We start from the raw sequence: 24,194 nt of genomic DNA on the forward strand, positions 1-24,194 counted from the left end.
AACACAACACACAGAAAAATATTTTTATTAGAAATAAAACACAACACAATTAGTGACTCCATCTTTATTGAAATAAAGAACCCCCCTCCGCAGTAATCCTGGGTCAAGGGTCCTGTGCCGTCCAATCCAGATCCAATATCATCTGATCGGTTTGCTGGAAGGCAAAGCGATCAGATGATGTGTCAGCTTCAAGTGCCTGAATCACATCACACATCAGCTGCTTGTATAAAAGCCGTTTATACAATCAGCAGATGCATCGGTGCAAAAAAAAAATAAATACTTATGTGCTGATTACTGGCAGCTCCTGGAGCAATTGGAGGAGTCTGATTCCGTCCGATCGCTGCAGGAGCTGCCGGTAATCAGGGATGAAGTCTCCTGACGCATCCGCTGATAGGTTAAACCGGCCGGCCGCTGGCATCACCCCGAGACTTACGATCAGCTGATGCGTCAGGTGATTGCATCAGGTGATCCATCCCAGGTCCTGCATCCTGCAGGCATACGTACCCGGGGAGACTGCACACACCCGGAGCGGCGGTACCGGGAGGAGGAGCTGGGAGCGGGCATGGCACCGGGAGTCTGCAGACAGGTGAGTATGACATTATTTTTCTACTGTTCACTTTTGTTTTCGCAGCCACTTCCACTTCCTGCCTGTACATGACGCCGCATGGCAGCAGACATGCACAGGACGGGAGGTGGAAGTGATGGTACCGGGAGGATTCACGCTTCTGTGTTTACTGACAGAAGGAATCCTCTTCCTGTACATGTCACTTTACTACCCACCTCCTGCGTTTATAGCTGCGTTTTTGGTCTTAGAAACGCACCAAAACGCACCTATTTGCGTTTCTCATTGCGTCTTTCAACATCCCATTGCACTCAATGGATGAAAAGCGCAGTGAAAAACGCGGGAATAATTGACATGCTGTGTTTTTGTGGCACCACAAAAACGCAGCTGAAAAAAAAAGCTGTGTGCAGACAGCAAAAATGAAAACTCATAGACTTTGCTGGGGAAGCAAAGTCATGCAGTTTTCTGAGCAAAAACGCACCCGAAAACTGCGCAAAAACGCCGCAAAAAACGCACTGTGTGAACTTACCCCTAAGGGTATGTGCCAACGATCAGGACTCACTGTGTCCTGGACGCAGCGGGTCCAGACCTGCAGCGCCGCAAGTCTCCTTCGCAGATAAACGCAGCTGCTCGTACCCATGATCAGGGTTCAGTGCACTACAGTCTCTCGCTTGTGTCTCCCTACGGAGGACGCATGCGAATCCGCAGCAATCAATTGACATGCTGCAGTCTGGAAAGCCATACCGCAGGTCCGTGTTTGCTGCGGAAAAAACAAGAATAGTGGGCATGGGATTTCTAGAAATTCTGTCCACTATGCTTGAACTGTACACCGCAGCGTTTTGGACGCAGCTGAAGCATGCTGAATCTAAAACACTGCAAATACTGATCTTGGCCACCACCCTTAAAAGCGTTAAAGAAAGGTTTGTTTGTTTTTTTTAAATTAAAAAATTAAATCACATTCAAATCACCCCTTTTACCCCATTGAAAATAAAACAATTTAAAATGAATGTTTAGTATCATCACATTCATAAAAGCCTGAGCTATTAAAATATAAAACAAATTAATCTGATCAGTAAAGGGCGTAACGAGAAAAAACATCAAAACACCAAAATTACGTTTTTATGACCTATTAATTAAATCCGGTTTTTGTGTTTAGTTTTGGCAATGTTTTTTTTTGTTTTTTGATATGACTATCTGTAATACAAATACATATCTCCCAACCGTCCCAGATTCTGCGGGACTGCCCCGATTTTAGAGGTGTGTCCCGCACTCCCGCGGCTCACAGCTGATGTCCCGGCTCCTCTCCTTAGTGCAGTGAATAAATTAAATTATCATCAGCTCTGGATTATAGGGGCGACTGGGACGCAAACCCGTGAACCATGAGAGCTCATTGTTCCATAGGCAGCAGCTCTACCACTGAGGCACTGCCTGTATTGAAAATCATAGGCAGTTTTGGTTATGTTGACCTCTATATTGCTGTTGAGAAACCAGAAGCAGATTATTCAGCTGCAAAGATGGATGGAGGGATGGATGAATGGAGGGAGGATAGAGGGATGGATGGATGATAGAGGGATATATAGATACATGACAGATAATAGATAGATGGATAGATACGATACACTTTATTGATCCCGTGGGAAATTATGGTATCACAGCAGCACAACTTAAATCATAACATGAATTACTTAATTGACAAGACAGTAGAGTTGACAGAAGAACATTATACATTAGATTAGGACATACACAGAGGGTGAACTGAAAGTAGAAGAAATAAAGTAGACATAATAGATAGATAGATATAATTGATAGATAGATAGATAGAAGGATAGATATAATTGGTAGATAGATAAAACTTAGATTCGAACCAGCAAACTACAGCTTTCCTAGCTGCTATAGCTGTTGAGCCACTAGGAATTGATGATGTAAGAGGGTGGATTTTATATGAATAAACCTACAATACAGCCTCTTACACAGCAGATTACACAGGACACAGCTCCATTGTACACAGCAGTGTCTCTATCTCCTGTATTCTAGAGGGAGAGGAAAAGAGGGGTTTTTTTCTTCTAATAAAAGTACTAAAAATAATTAAAAAAATAGAATAATGTAATTTTTATTACACTTTTTTATAAAATAATAAACATCACAAATCAGCAAATAACATGGACATATTTGGTGTCCCTGTAATCGTAACGACCCGAACAAGACAGCGATCAGATTATTGATGGGGATCGGTAAATGGTATAAAAAAAATGTCGCAATTTATTACTTTTCTTTATTAAAACCCATAAAAAATGTAATAAAAATGTATCACTGATGCCGTGTTCACACGGAGCGTAAATGCTGTTTTTTTCTGCCGCTATCCGCACCGCGAGCGCAATAACATTCTTCTCTGATTATTGCGTGTTTGCGGTATTTTTTATGCATTGTCTCTTTTTTGATACATGTTTGGGGCAGATGTGAATCCTGAAGATTATAAAAGAAAAAAACCCTCCAAATCCACACAGTTCAGCGGCGAGTTTAGACACCAGCGGCGAGTTTAGACACCAGGGGCGGAGATTTCATGATGTCTCATCCACTTTGCTTGGACATTTAGTCTGTGTTCACATGTAGTGTAAATGCTGCATTTTTTTTCTGCTGTTTTTTTTGCATATTTATTCTGCTGTGTTTAATTATCCAAGTAAAGTGGATTCCATGAGAAGACGCCGCTGAACTGTGCGGTTTTGATGCTTTTTTTTCTCTGGAGGTTTCTATGTGGAGCGTAAAAAAACCCAGGAAAAAGCTTCTCAGTACAATAAAAAAAGCAGATTCACATCTGAACCAAAAACACATTAAATAATGAAGAAAAGGCAGAAAAAATGCAGCAAAAATGGAATAATCAGAGAAGATTATTATTGTGTAGTTTGGTGCCGACAGCGGCAGAAACAAAAATACCTGAAATTATGCAACGTGTGAACACGGCTTTATGGGCACAAATAAGCAACATGTCATATAGTGACACATATAAATATAAGAAAATTCTGGCTGCTATGACTATTAACGAACAGTCCGGGACATCTGCTAAATTACCCTTACTGACAAATGGGTGTGGCTAGGGCGTGGTCAAAATTTGTCGCACCGCGCTGTGCGCGCCGCTTACTTTGTCCCTCTTTCCTTTCTTCAAAATTTGGGAGTTAGGCAAATAAAAAATGGAAACCTTGTAATTTTAACATTAGCTGTGGAGAATGTTTTTTAGATTCATACATACTTTTGTTTCAAGAAACACCACCTATACATGGCCACAATAGTCAGATCCCGACCCTTTTTTTTTTTTTTTGTATTGAGAGCAGTTTAGTCGGACAGGCCCTTCTCATTTCCCATTTTTGTCCCTTGTAAAATAAAAAAACTTAAACAGTGGAACCTCGGTTCCCGGGTAACTTGGTGTTTGAGTATTTCGCTATATGAGCAAAGCTTGCTGTAAATTTGTAACTCAGTTTACGAGCAATCTTTGCTGCACGAGCAAATATTCACCGCACACACTTATGGGTCCGTACTTTCACCGCACTCTGACTTGCTCTTGCAGACTGCACAAACACATACGCACACACACATATTATGCTCACCTTACCTTTTGTTCCCTCACTGGCCTCCTGGTTCTTATAGTCCACATGTACAGTATGTATATCCGGTAACCATCGCGACGATGGAGGAACTTCCGCTCTCAGCCGCTTCTCAAAGGCAGCGCGCTGACCAATCAGAGGCAAGCAACTCATGCCTTTGACGTCAGTGTGCTGGCCAATCAGAGGCAAGCGGATCCTGCGTATGACATTATGACATCTACTGCTGAAGCTCTGAAAGCGGAAGGTCTGGCATCGGTCGCTATGGTTACCGGATACACATACCTGCAGACTACAAGAAACAGGAGGCCAGCAAGGGAATGGAGGGTAAGGTGAGCATTTGCGTGAGTGTGTGTGTGTGTTTGTGCATGTGTGGAATGGCACAATAGGGGACCAGGATGGGACATTGAACAAGTTGTGGAACGAATTGTCTGAGCTTCCATTATTTCCTATGGGAAATTTTGCTTTGCTAGACGAGAAACTTGGTTTACAAGCACACTCTCAGAACGGATTGTTCTCGTAAACCAAGGTTCCACTGTACTTTCTTCAAGTGCCAACGCCATTCCAGCAGTGTTGGCACTCGTGTTCCCGTGTCTCATTTGATATTGTTACATCAAGTGAGCCTGACACCAAATCACCACCAGCTTCACTCACTCCGCCTTCGGACTTATTAAGTAATCAGGAAGAAGCAATCACTGGAGAAGCTGTATACAGAGCTCGTCCCTGCACAGCGCCCGGGAATCTGTCCTCTGATATAAAGCTCTGTCAGCGGCAGTCCCTGATGCTGCTTGCTGTGTGTAGGCCCTGCAGCCCCCTTGCTGATCGTTGCCTGTGCAGGGGCCACCGCTGACAGAGCTCTATATCAGAGGACAGATTCCCAGGCTCTGCGCAGGGACGAGCTCTCTGTACAGCTTCTCCATTGATCAGCCTCTGACCTTTTGATTGTCCGGCGACTGATCATTGCAGTAGCTGTATAAAGAGCTCATCCCTGCGCAGCCCCCGGGAATCTGTCTTCTGATATAAAGCACTGTAGGCAGCGGCCTCTGATGCTGCTTGCAGGGTCGTGGCCCCTTTGCTGGTCACTGCCAGTACAGGGGCTGCCACTCACAGAACTTAATATCTGAGGACAGATTTCCAGGTGCTGCGCAGGGATGAGCTCTGTATACAGCTACTGCAATGATCAGCTGCCAGCCAATCAAAGGTCAGCAGCTGATCACTGGAGAAGCTGTACAGAGAGCTCTTCCCTGCTAAGCACCCGGGAATCTGTTCTCTGATCTAAAGCTCTGTCAGTGTGGCCCCTGCACTGGCAGCGTTACAAAAACAGGACACCTAGTGAACGAGGATAGGTGAGAAGAATTTGTCTTTTGTTTTTTTTGCGTGTGCGAAGAATGGCACAATATGGGACACTACTACAGGATGGAGCATTGCTACAAGGAGAGGACTAGGAAAAGGGACATTACTACAAGATGGGCACAAGGATGGGGCACATTACTATATTATGGGGATAAGGATGGGCACATTACTACATTATATGTGGGGTGAGGTGAAGTGATTGTGCTGTCACAGATGAGATGTAGTATCCAGTGGCGTAACTAGAGTTTGATGGGCCCCGGTGCAAAGTTTGGACCTGGGCCCCCCCCTCTACGTACACCGACACTTGGGGTACGGGACGATGACACTGGTACTCGGGGTACGGGATAATGACGCTGACACTTGGCTCTTACCCTCAGCACCCAGCTTTCCTATGTTCTGAAATCCCTCTATCAGCACCCAGCTTTCCTATGTTCTGATATCCATCTGGTCATCGGCACCCAGCTTCCCCATGCTCTGCTATACATCTTTCCCTCAGCATCCAGCTTTCCCATATCAGAGCATGCGAAATCTGGGTGCTGAGAGATGTATAGCAGAGCATGGGAAAGCTGGGTGCTGAGGGAAAGAGCCCTTTTCCCTCAGCACAAAACGTTCCCATTTCATGCTTGTATCTTTGTCCCCCTTGTATATACTTCTGCAAATACTATAATGGCCCCCACATAGCCTTTCATATTGTATAAAGGGTCCCACATAACACTTCATATATTAGAATGCAGCTCCATAGTCCTCCATGTATTATAATGCATTTCCCAGAGTTCTCCATATACAGTGGAACCTTGCTTAACGAGAACAATCCGTTCTGGGACTGTGCTTGTTAACCAAGTTACTCGTTTAGCAGAGCAAGATTTCCCATAGGAAATCATTGCAAGGCAGACAATTTGTTCCACAACTAGTTAAATGTCCTATCCTGGTCCCCTATTCTGTCATTCCACACATGCACAAACGCACACAAACACACAAGCACGCACGCGCACACATATATGCTCACCTTACCTTCCGTTCCATCGCCGGTCTCCTGGGACTTGCTGTTCTCCGGTGCGGGCCGTGTATCGGGTTACCATAACGACGAGGGAGGAACTTCCTGCCAGAGCGCTGACGTCAAAGGCAGAGCCGCTTGCCTCTGGTTGGCCAGCGCGCTGCCTTTGAGTAGCGGTGACAGGAACCAGGAAGTTCCTGCTTCGTCGCTATGGATGCCGATGCACAGCCTGGAGTGGAGCGGCGAGGCGAACTACAGGACCCAGGAGGCCGGCGATAAAACGGAAGGTACACATATTATATGCTCACCTTACCTTCCGTTCCACCGCCGGCCTCATGGTAGCATGTCGCGATGTACCCGGGAACTACAAGAACCATGAGATCGGCGGTGGAACGGACGGTAAGGTGAGCATAATACTGTATGTGTTTGCGTTCTTGTGTATGTTTGTGTGGACTGCAAGTGCGGGTCAGAGCGCGGTGGATGGACGGAACTGGAAGTGTGTGAGGTGAGGGTTTTGCTCGCACAGCAAAGCTTTCTCGTAAACCGGGTTACAAATTTACAGAAAGCTTTGCTTGTTAAGCGAAATTCTCGTTAAGTGGGTTACTCGTTACACGAAGTTCCACTGTATTATAATTCACTCCATAGTACTCCATATATTATAATTCACCCCAGGCCTCCATGTATGATGCAGCCTGCCCCCCATGCTTCATGTACAGTGCCTACAAGTAGTATTCAACCCCCTGCAGATTTAGCAGGTTTGATAAGATGCAAATAAGTTAGAGCCTGCAAACTTTAAACAAGAGCAGGATTTATTAACAGATGCATAAATCTTACAAACCAACAAGTTATGTTGCTCAGTTAAATTTTAATAAATTTTCAACATAAAAGTGTGGGTCAATTATTATTCAACCCCTAGGTTTAATATTTTGTGGAATAACCCTTGTTTGCAATTACAGCTAATAATCGTCTTTTATAAGACCTGATCAGGCCGGCACAGGTCTCTGGAGTTATCTTGGCCCACTCCTCCATGCAGATCTTCTCCACGTTATCTAGGTTCTTTGGGTGTCTCATGTGGACTTTAATCTTGAGCTCCTTCCACAAGTTTTCAATTGGGTTAAGGTCAGGAGACTGACTAGGCCACTGCAACACCTTGATTTTTTTCCCTCTTGAACCAGGCCTTGGTTTTCTCGGCTGTGTGCTTTGAGTTGTTGTCTTGTTGGAAGATGAAATGGAGGAGCGGAGGTTCTTGGCCAAAATCTCCAGGTAGGCCGTGCTATCCATCTTCCCATGGATGAGGACCAGATGGCCAGGCCCCTTGGCTGAGAAACAGCCCCACAGCATGATGCTGCCACCACCATGCTTGACTGTAGTGATGTATTCTTGGGGTCGTATGCAGTGCCATCCAGTCTCCAAACGTCACGTGTGTGGTTGGCACCAAAGATCTCGATCTTGGTCTCATCAGACCAGAGAACCTTGAACCAGTCTGTCTCAGAGTCCTCCAAGTGATCATGAGCAAACTGTAGACGAGCCTTGACATGACACTTTGAAAGTAAAGGTACCTTATGGGCTCATCTGGAACGGAGACCATTGCGGTGGAGTACGTTACTTATGGTATTGACTGAAACCAATGTCCCCACTGCCATGAGATCTACCCAGAGCTCCTTCCTTGTTGTCCTTGGGTTAGCCTTGACTCTTTGGACAAGCCTGGCCTCGGCACGGGTGGAAACTTTCAAAGGCTGTCCAGGCCGTGGAAGGCTAACAGTAGTTCCATAAGCCTTCCACTTCCGGATGATGCTCCCAACAGTGGAGACAGGTAGGCCCAACTCCTTGGAAAGGGTTTTGTACCCCTTGCCAGCCTTGTGACCCTCCACGATCTTGTCTCTGATGGCCTTTGGAATTCTCCTTTGTCTTTCCCATGTTGACCAAGTATGAGTGCTGTTCACAAGTTTGGGGAGGGTCTTAATTAGTCAGAAAAGGCTGGAAAAAGAGATAATTAATCCAAACATGTGAAGCTCATTGTTCTTTGTGCCTGAAATACTTCTTAATACTTTAGGGGAACCAAACAGAATTCTTGTGGTTTGAGGGGTTGAATAATAAATGACCCTCTGAATAAACTTTTCACAATTTAAAAAAAAAATAAAAAAAGAAATAACATTCTTTTCTTTGTCGCTCCATTGGGAGACCCAGACAATTGGGTGTATAGCTTCTGCCTCCGGAGGCCACACAAAGTATTACACTTAAAAGTGTAAAGCCCCTCCCCTTCTGCCTATACACCCCCCGTGCATCACGGGTTCCTCAGTTTTCATGCTTTGTGCGAAGGAGGCAGACATCCACGCATAGCTCCACAGCTTAGTCAGCAGCAGCTGCTGACTATGTCGGATGGAAGAAAAGAGGGCCCATAACAGGGCCCCCAGCATGCTCCCTTCTCACCCCACTCTTGTCGGCGGTGTTGTTAAGGTTGAGGTATCCATTGCGGGTACGGAGGCTGGAGCCCACATGCTGTTTTCCTTCCCCATCCCTTTAGGGCTCTGGGTGAAGTGGGATCCTAATCGGTCTCCAGGCACTGAGACCGTGCTCCATCCACAGCCCCTGGGGACTCTGCTGGACAAGGAGCCGAGTATCGTCAGGGACAAGGCCCTGCTACTTTGAGGTACTCTGTGTCCCCGTGGGGACCGCGCACAGAAACACTCCAGCATTGCTGGGTGTGTTAGTGCGCCGGGGACCGCAGCGCTGACCGCGCTTGTGCCATCACACACTGCAGCGTGGCTGGGTGTGTTAGTTTACTGGGGACTACCGCGCTGACCGCGCGCTGCCATTTCACACTGCAGCGCGCCTGGGAGTGTTAGTACGTCGGGGACTACCGCGCCGACCGCGCTTATACGCCGGCCGCGCTTATAACTTTAGTCCCCGGCTTTTGCGGCCTAGTCTCACTTTTTTCCCGCCCCCAGGCCTGCCAGTCAGGGGAAGGGCGAGACGCTGTACAGGACGTCAGCGCTGAGGGCTGGAACATGCTTTGCATACTCCACCCCCCTCACTGTGCACAGTGGGGCACCAGATTCCCGCACTTTCTAGGGCACGCCCACGGCCCCCTCCTCTCCTCAGGACGCCGGCAGCCATTCCTGTCAGCTCTTCTGACGCTGGAGAGGGGAGACAAGCTCTGGGAGACCCAGGCAGGGATTCTGGTGATCACATAACCGCTTTGAGCGGGCGGTAAGCAGCACCTGAGGTGCTGGCCCCACTAGTGCAGAAGTGTACATATAGATTATATGCTTATAGGCTATACTTTACACTGTATGGTGCACGGTTGATTTTTGGCTATATACCCTCCTGGATTGCTCAGAGGAGACAACAGCATGTCGTCCGCAAAAAGCAAGGGTGCCAAAGCACAGGCTTACTATGCTGCCTGCGCCGCATGTACGGCTATACTACCGGCAGGTTCCACTGACCCTCATTGTGTGCAATGCTCGGCCCCTGTGGCACTTACTCAGCCGGAGCCTCTGCTAAGGGTGGCCCAGGGGGAACCACCTGCTAACACTGTCCAGGTGACAGGGACGGAGTTTGCAGTTTTTACTGATAGACTTTCTGAGACTATGGCTAAGATACTAGAAGCCTTGCAGTCCAGACCGGTATCTCAGACCATGGGCACTGTGGAATCATTGCACCCTGGTCCCCCTCAGTTGGAGCAACAATGTCCTCCCCAGGGCTGTGGAGTCGGTAAGCCAAACCTTCGACTCCGACTCCTCAAATTCTCTTGCACCGACTCCGACTCCGGCTCCGACTCCGACTCCGGCTCCGACTCCGACTCCTACATATATTGCTTAGTTAGGTGAAAAATTTATTGTAGTACATGAATATGTGTATGTGAACATCAGACATTTAATAATTTTTATGATACGATAATCAAGATATTTGGATAGAACATAAAATATATTTATTGGAATACAACTTTAGAACACAAAAAACTGTAATAAATTGTAAATATGTAATACACTATGTAATATACAGTAGATTACATATATATCTTGTGTGTGTATATACACTGTGTGTGTATATATATATATATATATATATTACATATTTACAATTTATTAGTTTTTTGTGTTCTAAAGTTGTATTCCAATAAATATTTTATGTTCTATCCAAATATCTTGATTATTGTATCATAAAAACAATTAAATGTCTGATGTTCACATTGTACTACAATAAATTTTTCACTTAAATATAAGCATTATACTAAATGTTATTATTTAGTAAAATATTCAGCACATTCTGCATTGCACTCCTGTCCCCAATTTATTATATATTTTAAGAGTCGGAGTCGGTGCATTTTATACCGACTCCGACTCCACCAAAATGAGCTCCGACTCCACGACTCCGACTCCGACTCCACAGCCCTGGTCCTCCCGGGGTGTCTCATAGATCCCAGGGTGAGGTCTCTGACACGGACCGCAGCCCCAGACCGCCTAAGCGAGCTCGCTGGGAAATTCCCTCGACATCATCACATTGTTCAGGGTCTCAGCGGGAGGACTCTCTGTATGATGAAGCGGAGGTAGCTGATCAGGATTCTGATCCTGAGGCCGCTCTCAACCTTGATACTCCTGATGGGGACGCCATAGTGAATGATCTTATCGCGTCCATCAATCAAATGTTGGATATTTCTCCCTCAGCTCCTCCAGTGGAGGAGTCAGCTTCTCAGCAGGAGAAATTCCGTTTCAGGTTTCCTAAGCGTACAACGAGTATGTTTCTGGACCACTCTGACTTCAGAGAGGCAGTCCAGAAACACCGAGCTTGTCCAGATAAGCGTTTTTCCAAGCGCCTTAAGGATACACGTTATCCCTTCCCCCCTGACGTGGTCAAGGGCTGGACTCAGTGTCCCAAGGTGGATCCTCCAATCTCCAGACTGGCGGCTAGATCCATAGTTGCAGTGGAAGATGGGGCTTCACTCAAGGATGCCACTGACAGACAGATGGAGCTCTGGTTGAAATCCATCTATGAAGCTATCGGCGCGTCTTTTGCTCCAGCATTCGCAGCCGTATGGGCACTCCAAGCTATCTCAGCGGGTCAAGCGCAAATTGACGCACTCACACGTACGTCTGCGCCGCAAGTGGCGTCCATAACCTCTCAGACGTCGGCATTTGCGTCCTACGCTATTAATGCTGTCCTGGACTCTGCGAGCCGTACGGCGGTTGCATCCGACAATTCGGTGGCAATACGCAGGGCCTTGTGGCTACGGGAATGGAAGGCAGATTCGGCTTCCAAAAAGTGCTTAACCAGTTTGCCTTTTTCTGGCGACCGTTTGTTTGGTGAGCGATTGGATGAAATCATCAAACAATCCAAGGGAAAGGATACATCCTTACCCCAGGCCAAACCAAACATACCCCAACAGAGGAGGGGACAGTCGAGGTTTCGGTCCTTTCGGGGCGCGGGCAGGTCCCAATTCTCCTCGTCCAAAAGGCCTCAGAAGGATCAGAAGAACTCCGATTCATGGCGGTCTAAGTCACGTCCTAAAAAGACCGCCGGAGGTGCCGCTACCAAGGCGGCTTCCTCATGACTTTCGGCCTCCTCACACCGCATCCTCGGTCGGTGGCAGGCTCTCCCGCTTCTGCGACACCTGGCTGCCACAGGTAAAAGACCGTTGGGTGAGAGACATTCTGTCTCACGGTTACAAGATAGAGTTCAGCTCTCGTCCTCCGACTCGATTCTTCAGAACATCTCCGCCTCCCGAGCGAGCCGATGCTCTTCTGCAGGCGGTGGGCACTCTGAAGGCAGAAGGAGTGGTGGTCCCGGTTCCTCTTCAGCAACAGGGTCACGGTTTTTACTCCAACCTGTTTGTGGTTCCAAAGAAGGACGGGTCTTTCCGTCCTGTCCTGGACCTAAAACTGCTCAACAAACACGTAAAGACCAGGCGGTTCCGGATGGAATCCCTCCGCTCCGTCATCGACTCAATGTCCCAAGGAGATTTCCTTGCATCGATCGATATCAAAGATGCTTATCTCCACGTACCGATTGCTCCAGAGCATCAGCGCTTCCTGCGCTTCGCCATAGGAGACGAACACCTTCAGTTCGCGGCACTGCCGTTCGGCCTGGCGACAGCCCCACGGGTTTTCACCAAGGTCATGGCTACAGTAGTTGCGGTCCTCCACTCTCAGGGTCACTCGGTGATCCCTTACTTAGACGATCTGCTGGTCAAGGCACCCTCTCAAGAGGCATGCCAACACAGCCTCAACGCTACTCTGGAGACTCTCCAGAGTTTCGGGTGGATCATCAATTTTCCAAAGTCAAATCTGACACCGGCCCAATCGCTGACATATCTTGGCATGGAGTTTCATACCCTCTCAGCGATGGTAATGCTTCCGCTGAACAAACAGCGGTCACTGCAGACAGGGTTGCAATCTCTCCTTCAAGGTCAGTCACACCCCTTGAGGCGCCTCATGCACTTCCTAGGGAAGATGGTGGCAGCAATGGAGGCAGTCCCTTTCGCGCAGTTTCACCTGCGTCCTCTTCAATGGGACATCCTACGCAAATGGGACAGGAAGTCGACGTCCCTCGACAGGAACGTCTCCCTCTCTCAGGCAGCCAAAGCTTCCCTTCGGTGGTGGCTTCTTCCCACTTCATTGTCGAAGGGGAAATCCTTCCTACCCCCATCCTGGGCGGTGGTCACGACGGACGCGAGCCTGTCAGGGTGGGGAGCAGTCTTTCTCCACCACAGGGCTCAGGGTACGTGGACTCAGCAGGAGTCCTCCCTTCAGATCAATGTTCTGGAGATCAGGGCAGTGTATCTTGCCCTAAAAGCGTTCCAGCAGTGGCTGGAAGGCAAGCAGATCCGAATTCAGTCGGACAACTCCACAGCGGTGGCTTACATCAACCACCAAGGCGGAACACGCAGTCGGCAAGCCTTCCAGGAAGTCCGGCGGATTTTGATGTGGGTGGAAGCCACGGCCTCCACCATATCCGCAGTTCACATCCCGGGCGTAGAAAACTGGGAAGCAGACTTTCTCAGTCGCCAGGGCATGGACGCAGGGGAATGGTCCCTTCACCCGGACGTGTTTCAGGAGATCTGTTGCCGCTGGGGGATGCCGGACGTCGACCTAATGGCGTCCCGGCACAACAACAAGGTCACGGCATTCATGGCACGATCTCACGATCACAGAGCTCTGGCGGCAGACGCCTTAGTTCAGGATTGGTCGCAGTTTCAACTCCCTTATGTGTTTCCACCTCTGGCACTGTTGCCCAGAGTGTTACGCAAGATCAGGTCAGACTGCCGCCGCGCCATTCTCGTCGCTCCAGACTGGCCGAGAAGGTCGTGGTACCCGGATCTGTGGCATCTCACGGTGGGCCAACCGTGGGCACTACCAGACCGTCCAGACTTGCTGTCTCAAGGGCCGTTTTTCCATCTGAATTCTGCGGCCCTCAACCTGACTGTGTGGCCATTGAGTCCTGGATCCTAGCGTCTTCAGGGTTATCTCAAGAGGTCATTGCCACTATGAGACAGGCCAGGAAACCAACGTCTGCCAAGATCTACCACAGGACGTGGAAGATATTCCTATCTTGGTGCTCTGATCAGGGATTTTCCCCCTGGCCATTTGCATTGCCCACTTTTCTTTCCTTTCTTCAATCAGGATTGGAAAAAGGATTGTCGCTCGGCTCCCTTAAGGGACAAGTCTCAGCGCTCTGTGTTCTTTCAGAAGCGTCCTGCCAGGCTTCTCAGGTACGCACGTTCCTGCAGGGGGTTTGTCACATTGTCCCTCCTTACAGGCGGCTGTTAGAACCCTGGGATCTGAACAGGGTTCTGATGGCCCTTCAGAAGGCACCTTTTGAGCCTTTGAAGGATATTTCTCTTTCTCGCCTTTCGCAGAAGGTGGTCTTCCTAGTAGCAGTCACATCACTTCGGAGAGTGTCTGAGCTAGCAGCGTTGTCATGCAAGGCTCCTTTCCTGGTGTTTCACCAGGACAAGGTGGTGCTGCGCCCGGTTCCGGAATTCCTTCCTAAGGTGGTATCCACCTTTCATCTCAATCAGGATATCTCCTTACCTTCTTTTTGTCCTCATCCAGTTCATAAATGTGAAAGGGATTTGCATTTGTTAGATCTGGTGAGAGCGCTCAGAATCTACATTTCCCGTACGGCGCCCCTGCGCCGCTCGGAGGCACTCTTTGTCCTTGTCGCTGGTCAGCGTAAGGGGTCACAGGCTTCCAAATCCACCCTGGCTCGGTGGATCAAGGAACCAATACTCGAAGCCTACCGTTCTTCTGGACTTCCGGTTCCCTCAGGGCTAAGGGCCCATTCTACCAGAGCCGTGGGTGCGTCCTGGGCTTTACGGCACCAGGCTACGGCTCAGCAGGTGTGCCAGGCGGCTACCTGGTCGAGCCTGCACACTTTCACCAAACACTATCAGGTGCATACCTATGCTTCGGCGGATGCCAGCCTAGGTAGACGAGTCCTTCAGGCGGCGGTTGCCCACCTGTAGGAACGGGCCGTTTTACGGCTCTATTACGAGGTATTATTTTACCCACCCAGGGACAGCTTTTGGACGTCCCAATTGTCATGTTGTTCATGTTGAATGGTTTCAGTTCTCCGAAATTTCTTCGGATTGAAGTTACTTTAAACCAATTTATTTGCTTTCCTCCTTCTTGCTTTTGCACTAAAACTGAGGAACCCGTGATGCACGGGGGGTGTATAGGCAGAAGGGGAGGGGCTTTACACTTTTAAGTGTAATACTTTGTGTGGCCTCCGGAGGCAGAAGTTATACACCCAATTGTCTGGGTCTCCCAATTGGAGCTAGAAGAAAAGGAATTTACGGTAAGTAAACAAAATTCCCTTCTTTTGCTGCAGTGCATTTCACACTTCCAGGCTGATCTACAGTCCAAATGTCACAATGCCAAGTTAATTCCGAATGTGTAAACCTGCTAAATCTGCAGGGGGTTGAATACTACTTGTAGGCACTGTATAATGGAGCCAGCCCCCCATGCTCCATGTATAATGCAACCAACCTCCAAGGCCTTCATGTATAATGCAGCCAGCCCCCCATGCTCCATGTATAATGCAGCCAGCCCCCCATGCTCCATGTATAATGCAGCCAGCCCCCCATGCTCCATGTATAATGCAGCCAGCCCCCCATGCTCCATGTATAATGCAGCCGGCCCACCATGCTCCATGTATAATGCAGCCAGCCCACCATGCTCCATGTATAATGCAGCCCCCATGCTCCATGTATAATGCAGCCCCCCCATGCTCTATATGTAATGTAGCCAGCGCCCCATGCTCCATGTATAATGTTACCCCCCATGCTCCATGTATAATGCAAGTCCCCAATGTTCCATGTATAATGCAGTCAGCCCCCCATAGTCCATGTATAATGCAGCCAGCCACCCATGTTCCATGTATAATGCAGTCCCCCATGCTCCATGTATAATGCAGCCCGCCATACTCCATGTATAATGCAGTCCGCCATACTCCATGTATAATGCAGCCCCCATGCTTCATGTTTAATGCAGCCCCCATGCTTCATGTTTAATGCAGCCAGGCCCCCCCATGGTCCATGTATAATGCAGCCCCCATACTCCATGTATAATGCAGCCCCCCCATGCTCCATATGTAATGCAGCCAGCGCCCCATGCTCCATGTACAATGCAGCCCCCTATGCTCTATGTATAATGCAGCCCGCGCCTCATGCTCCATGTATAATGCAGCCCCCCTATGCTCCATGTATAATTCTGGCAGCCCCCCATGCTCCATATGTAATGCAAGCCCCCCCATGCTCCATGTATAATGCAGCCAGCCACCCATGTTCCATGTATAATGCAGCCCCCCATGCTTCATGTATAATGCAGCCAGCCCCCCCCATGCTCCATGTATAATGCAGCCCCCATACTCCATGTATAATGCAAGCCCCCCATGCTCCATGTATAATGCTGTCAGCTCCCCATATTCCATGTATAATGCTGGCAGCCCCCCCATACTCCATGTATAATGTTGGCAGACAAACCCCCCCCCACCCCGTCCACCGTGTACGCACTGATTTTTTAAAAAACAACAAACAAGTTCTTACCTCTCCTCCGTTCCCCCTCTGCTCCGGTCGGCGTCCTCCTGTCTTGCGCTCTGTTCTCTCAGCACAGCAGTCGCACGGGGCTTGACGTCACCGCGCAGGCACAGAGGGAGAATGATGAAGCGTGGAGCTGCACGGGCTGCTCCACGCTTCATTGTTGCTGTGTGTGATGACGGAGAGGGGGGCCCAGTGCCGCCGCTAATAACGGGCATATAGCAGTCGCGTGGTCTGCGACAGATCGGGGCAGCTCCTCTCACAGAAAGGAGCTGGCTGCTGATCTGCAGAACGGGCCCCTAAGCTGCCGAGCCCGGTCGCAGCCGCGACCTCGGTAGTTATGCCCCTGGTAGTATTACTGCTCTGTATTACCAATGCTGGAGCGATCAGTGCTGAGCAGAATACTAACTGCCTATGAGTGTGCAGAGGGCTGAGCTACACAGTGAGGCCGGGTGGTGCCAGCTCTGACTGTGAGGTTTAGCAAACAAGGAAAGGAAAAAGTCAAGTTTGCTTGAGCTACAGGTCAAAAAAGTGGCTGCAGAGAATAAAGTGATAACTCAAGAGAAATAAAAGTTAGAAAACAAAAGAGAACCAATGTAGGAATGTTTTAATGACAATACAGCAAATATTAGCTTAAAAAAAGTTTGGAGTTTGTCAGACAACTTCTTTAATTTATTTCAGTTATTCAATTCAAAAAGAGAAACACATAGATCACTCTATTCGTAATGAGTCTATATAATATATTTCAAGTGTGTTATTTCTGTTAATGTTGATGATTATGGCTTACAGCCAACAAAAACCCAAGTCATTCTCAAAAAATTAGAATAATCACCACAAAACACCTGTGAAGGCTTCCTAAGCGTTTAAAATGGTCCCTTAGTGTGGTTCAGTAGGCTACACAATCATGGGGAAGAATGCTGACTTGACATATGTCCAGAAGGCAGTCATTGAAACACTCCACAAAGAGGGTAAGCCACAAAAGGTCATTGCTAAAGAAGCTGGCTGTTCACAGAATGCTGTATCCAAGCATATTAATAGAAAGTTGAGCGGAAGGAAAAAGTGTGGTAGAAAAAGGTGCACAAGCAACCGGGATAATTACAGCCGTGATAAGATTGTGAAGCAAAGGCCATTCTAAAATCAGGAGACAGATTCTCATGTAGATCTGTGTCTGGCTCTTAGCCTGGAACAGCTCATTTACATATAAGAAAAGCGTAGTTTTCTCTGGAATAAGTAATTGGATCGCAGATATCAAAGTATCATTTTATTCAACTTTCAATGACCTACATGCCCATATAGACAGCTTAGAAGGGCTGATCCTACTGACAGTTTTCCTTTTAAATAGATAATTATCTGGTGACTGCTTCCCTTTTAATTGGGTGTATGCTGTTTTTTTTGTTGTCTTAGTTTAACTTTTGATTTAGAAGCATATTAAAGTAACATTTCACTGAGTTATTCACTACATTGATATGTTTCCATTTCCAGACTGCAAAGGATTTCCATCAACCCCATATAGTGCTGTGCCAAACAATTTTATCAACATGAACAACAAACAAGTCTTATTAAAGTCTCCTAGAAGGTCCAATGTAGCGGAAGCCAGCTTCTCTAGGCCAGGGAATGCAACCATTGAAGAGCTTTACCCACAAATGATTGTGCGCATGAACAGGGCTCGGAATATAAATTTTAAAAACAGAGCTGCTGGTAATGTCCGGAGTGAAAGACACCAACTTTGGTGTAAAAATAAGATGGAAGCCATGAAAATGATCAGCAAGTGTCTTAAGACGACAATACGCCCTGCACCAAATTTAGAGGATACTGTGAGTGTGATTAAATAATGTCCAATTATTTTTTTTTCAAGTAAGTTAGATAGATCTTAAATACCTGTTTACCCCAACATCCCTATTACCATGCATATTCAGCTTTTAGACTCGGCATATTCTGTGCCTTGAACATTTCAATGCAGTATGTGGATCTCTGAGAATTTCCTACTATGTGCATTCGATTCCTGACATAGGAGTTGCCTCTACACTGTTTGACCCTCCTGAAATATGTTTGGCAAATACCGTATGAGACGCACCCCAAATTTAGAGAAGAAAGGGGGTATGTCTTACGATCCGGTGGTCTCTTACCGGGAGTAGGATGGCAGCGGTGGTGGAGCGGGGCCACAGGAGGCAGGGGCAGTAGTGGGGTGGGTCAATGTTGCGGATGGTGCGGCTGGCGGGTGTCCCAGATGCTGTGAGGTAACTTCAAGAAACTGTCGGTGGTGCGAGCTTTAAACAAAGGAAGCTCAGAGTCGGCGCGTGCGCAGATTGAGCTATCTTCTCAATGACAAGCCGAGATCTCATCTGTGCACGCGACACCTCCAGGCACCATTTTCCTTAAGTCCGCTGGTCCAGAAATGGCGCTTGCGCAGATGAGATCTTGAGCGTAGAGCGAGCCTGCGTGCACAGCCGCCTCCGGGCACCATTATTTGAAGCCCACACCTTTGACATTTTCAGGATGCTCCTGCCTTACCGGTGGCAGCAGCGCACCCAGCACAGCACCCCGCAGGATCCCTCTCGACTACCTCCCGATAAGGTGCATTTGGGTTATAACCGGCACCCCTCCTTTTCCTCCCAAATTTATGGGAGGAAAAGTGTGTCTTGTAATTTGAAAAATACGGTACTTTAGAAGCCATATTTCATCATTTTATTCTGTTAGATTTATTTTTCTCTTACAGTATTTGCTGCTGTTTTTAATTTGGATAACCTCTTTAAAACATTTTTATTTTCAGGTTGTTGCCTCAGGTCATATGTTCCATCACAGCCCAGGGTCACAGAGTAAGTAAACTTTGAATCTTTTAGGCATGAAAAAAATCATCTTAATGCTTAAAAGATAAGAATAAAAGTTTATTTTTGGTTTAAAAAAAAAAAAATCTCTATATATATTTTCTTGTTATTGAGAACAATAAAATTGTTATAATAAAATTGGGTTAATAGTTAACTCTTATAGATATAATAAATGTTTGCAGTTTGCTTTCCATTTTTGCTCAAGGTTGGGTTTTTCCTCCATGGGGTACGATACATTTGAGATTGCAAATACAGGGTCCAATTCACCAAAGTCTTTACCTATTGCGTGTTCAGAAAGAAAAACATAGTGTAGGTAAAAGAAAAATGCAAGGAAAAAGCAGAAGTGCACGATAGTTTAGAAATCTCGTTCATTGTGATGTAACAGTAAAATGCTGTGTTTTATGTAGGGTTTTTCTGTTTTTCTTTTTACAGAGTCCTATAACTCAGGAAGGAATGCTGGAAGTCCTAAAACACATGCATGGTATAGTATTGATATATATGTATAGTTCATCTTTTTAGAAATCGTTTTGCTGACCGCGAGGAGCAGGGGAGTGTTTAGATGACGCATCCTGATGTGGAAAAAGTGCTTCAATAGTTTTTATAGGAGAAAAGCTCTTAAATTGATCTTGTATGTAGTAGATAAATACATGTCTCTTTATTTGGGGCCTATTCACGTTTGCTGACATAAACTGGATGTGTTTCTTTCAGAAATCAATTTAATCCCTTCATATTCTAAGCTGCTCTGGAAAATTAAACCCAGTGACATGATTTTATTGCTAAGAGTACCACCGCTATTTGTGTATTGCACCATTATTATAGATGAAATACATTACAATTCATAGAACAATAGTCCGTGTGTGGGAGCAGAGCCCATTATGTTAGGCCTCATTCACACTGTGTATAAAGCCTGCTTTACATGTTACGATTTTGCATACAATATCGTATGCGATCGTAACCGCCCCCATCGTATGTGCGGCACGTTCAATTTGTTGAATGTGCCGCACAAACGATTAACCCCCGTCACACGTACTTACCCGTCCATACGACCTCGATGTGGGCGGCGAACGTCCACTTCCTGGAGTGGGAGGGACGTTCGACGTCACGCAGCAGCCGGCCAATAGAAGCGGAGGGGCGGAGATGAGCGGGACGTAAACATCCCGCCCACCTCTTTCCTTCCGCATTACCGGCCTGGAGCCGCAGGACGCAGGTAAGATCTGTTCAATGTTCCCAGGGTGTCACACACTGCGATGTGTGCTGCCTTGGGAACATTGAACAACCCGACGTGCAATTCGTCAGGATTCAACGACGTGTATGCGATGAACGTTTTAACGTTCAATCGCACGTACCTGTCACACACTACAATGTATCTTTCGATGCCGGATGTGCGTCACGACGTGACCCCGCCGACACATCGTAAGATATATTGTAGCGTGTAAAGCGGGCTTTATGCTCACAAATCCCACACTGATTGCAATTCTACCAACTTGCGCTATTGGCACGTAGATCTCTACGATACTGTTAGTCCAGGTCCTTGATTTGGAGAATATAACTCATTCCTGAAGATTATTCTCTTAGAAATCTGCTGCACACACTCATATTTGTAACAGGTTTATCTTGGTCTTGGTTTTCTCATTTCTCTCTTATGTTGCTAACTTGTCATTTTATTTCTTTACATAAAACGTGTGCAGGAAACGGATTTGCCAAAAAGACAACAACTAAAGGAGTCTCCGCTAAGTCATCTCTATGCAACTGGAAAGAAAAAAAGCTTGTTCACTGGTTTTACATGTTGTGTTTGTGGAATATTCCTGTGATACCGTATCAATATCCTAACTTACAGGGAGTCTTTTAGTCACAAGATGCATATTAAAGTACATAAGTAGTTATGTAGTGGACCCTCTGTAGAAATCATCATACAAGCAGTATACATTTGCATGTTTTCTATGTGACATGGAAATGAGGGAGCTTCGTTTCATCCTTTGTGTGACTAAGGGCTCTGAACTTACTGCCCTTCAATTTGCATTATGAGCGTATATTCTGATTGACAGCTGTCGCTTGCCTGAACTTTCCTCGGCACACTGACACTGAAAGAACCCAGTGGCACGCACACAGTGTGAATGCAGGTGTACCCTCATTCCTGGCTCTTGTCTGTAAAATTAAAGTCCATTTCTCAGTCACAAAATACTAAAATGTATACTGTTGGTATGATCTTTATATTGGCCAGGTCTCCATGTAAGGGTTTAAATGGGTGGTTCACTACTCTTTAATAGTGGCCACATCCCTTTAAAACTGATAGAAAAGGCTTTTTCTAAATTCTAAATACCTTGTTCATCCAATTCTGCCTCTGAGTGGCGCTATTGTGGTCCTCTCATCCCCATGAAGTGACCCCCACCCCCGAGCTCCGTGATCTGGTGATGTTATGTCAACTTCCAGTTGACCCAAGGTGACCAAGCCCGGGCCTGGTCTTCCTGAGTTTCAGGGCTGTGAGCGGAGTTTCACCACTCGTCACAGCCCAGTGTGTTCGCTGTAGAGCGCCACAATCGAGAGTAATGCTGGGCTGTCACGAGCAGTGAAACTACACACACAGCCCAGTTACTCAGGGAGACTTCGGCCCACCTCGGTGATGTTGGGTCAACTGGAAGTTGACGTGACATCACCGGATCTCAGAGGTCACGGAGCCCCGAGGGTCACTTCATGGGAATAAGTGGAGCACAATAGCACCGCTCAGAGGCAGAATTGGCTGAACAAGGTATTTAGAAAAAGCCTTCCGTATCAGTTTTACAGAGATTTGACCACTATTGCAGAGTAGTGAACACCCCTTCAATATGCATTTTGGGGGTGACAGGTTTTCTTGTTTTTATGTCATGCCAAATCAAACACTGGAGACATAGATAAATGTTACAGGTCTTGTTTTAATTCCTTGATGTTAATGTTTCTATATTTGCATTTATTACTGTAAAAGTTTTTATCCAAAACCTAATAATGGCTATAATAGTGAGAAATCTTAGGTTGGAGCAGCTACCCGAGGCTTACAATTGTTTCCTATTATTGCAGTGGTCCATTCTAGTAACAATAATTGCAGCATGAGTTGCTGAAAAGCAAATCCATTAGTGACACTAAATGTGGCGGCACTTCCAAAGTTCCGGCCAAAGTTGCACAATTATTGGCTACTGCTATAAAATCTTCTTTCTGTGGCCATCTCTCAAATGAGTCAGGAAATTTTACTTAATGGTGTCCACAACTCTGACAACCCCTTCTCAATTACAATATTCCCTCAAATAAATACACTGTATTGTCCTTAGGTGCTGGCGTCATTCCAGCGATGCCTGGCTTGTGTGACATTGCCAAGTGAGTCCTGCAGCCAATCTGCAGTCGCTAATGGGCTGCTTCACTGTCATTTCCCACAGATGGCCGTTTCTTCTTAAGGAAGTGAGAGTGAAGCAGCCTCTGATTGGCTGCAGGACTCTCACATGACTTAATGTCACTCGAGACCTGTAACGGTGCCAGAGTTGACAAGGAGTTGTCTGAGTTGTGCACAGCCCCTCGAAAGATTTTATGTACTACTACCACATGGGTTGTTTTATTTTATGTTTTACCATATTTACCCAACCATTTCCCCCACTGCAGTTGTTCTGCCATTCTTACTGTTAAACATTAACACGTGAAAAACACCAAACACCACCTGAATTTTGAAAATTCATAGGAGGGCACAGGAAATCTATGATGTACCCTTATTTCTTCATGTCATCATTTTGGAATTGGAAAACTTTGCTTAGGACCCGTCTCTCCCTGAGTTCTCAGGTTTTGAATTTGGTTGGGTTTTAGGCAATTTTAGAGCAAATTGTTGCAAAAATAAATAGTTTTATTGTTTTCCACTGTTATTTAGTATGTAATAATACCATGTTTTACAGAAATATTTGATGTTTTAAGAAGAAATAAATACTTTCAATAGTTTGTGTTTGTCTCTTTTGTCCACCTGACACAAAAGCATATCGGATATGGAATGGCGGAAATATTTTTGGTTTTCTTCACCCTGTTCTGATCAGTCTGGTTTGAGTTAGACAGAGGGAAGAAGAGAGTTTTGCTTAGCAAAATAGCCACAATCAAGCCCACTTCTGTGTATTATGCATCAGTACTGATGCAGCGTCAGCCCAAATTTTATAACTGGTGGATGGTTTATAGAGATGAAGTAGTACCGTAATATTCGTACTCGCTATACTCGTAACGAGTACTTTGTAATATGCGTGCATTCGTTCCGAAGCGAGTACAATGCAAGTCAATGGGAAATGCAAGCAATTTTCCACTGGACCCAACAAAGAGATCTGGGGGCGTAAGGAAAAGGCTGAAATGGATGGGAAAATGATGAAACTGAATGAGAAGAGCCTGGAGAATATGCCTGCATGCATTCCTAACTCATATGGTTTCTAGGAATGAGGATGTCACAGTATTACGCCACTTTTACAGATGCACAAGAACACCTACCTAACCTAAATTGCATTTTACAAGCCAAAAAGGTTAGCACTGTTTTTCCTGCATAATTGCTTGTATATATAAGCAACATCTGAATATAAATGGGGACGTGAAAATGACCCACAGTGTAGGTCAAGACTCACCCTAAATAATGAGTATAATACCAAAATATGTGATAGAGGCCCTGAAATATTTAATTCAACCTATAAACCAAAAAGAGCCATGCAACTACCAGGTTGAATACAGAAAATAATTTTCTTTATAAAATGACCATAGAATAATAACACCACAAAATAAAAATAGAAGAATTAGTGCTGATGAGGATAAGAAAAGGGATACCCAGACACAAAAAATTAATTGGAGG

General features: G+C 46.4%; 1 protein-coding gene across 2 annotated transcripts in view; it reads left to right on the top strand.

Moving 5' to 3' along the window:
* The window catches only part of LOC142289849 (uncharacterized), a 145,697-nt gene extending 122,457 nt beyond the window's left edge, over nucleotides 1-23,240 (top strand). For both annotated transcript variants that reach the window (XM_075333793.1, XM_075333794.1), the window contains 4 exons: nucleotides 18,021-18,352; nucleotides 19,309-19,354; nucleotides 19,796-19,844; nucleotides 21,052-23,240. In XM_075333793.1, coding sequence (XP_075189908.1) covers nucleotides 18,021-18,352; nucleotides 19,309-19,354; nucleotides 19,796-19,844; nucleotides 21,052-21,082 — 458 coding nt within the window. In that variant the 3' untranslated portion in view covers nucleotides 21,083-23,240. The remainder of the gene's footprint in view (nucleotides 1-18,020; nucleotides 18,353-19,308; nucleotides 19,355-19,795; nucleotides 19,845-21,051) is intronic.
* The last annotated feature ends 954 nt before the right edge of the window (nucleotides 23,241-24,194 follow it).

Source organism: Anomaloglossus baeobatrachus, chromosome 2 (genome assembly GCF_048569485.1).
Source record: "Anomaloglossus baeobatrachus isolate aAnoBae1 chromosome 2, aAnoBae1.hap1, whole genome shotgun sequence".
NCBI classification, from domain to species: Eukaryota; Metazoa; Chordata; class Amphibia; order Anura; family Aromobatidae; genus Anomaloglossus; species Anomaloglossus baeobatrachus.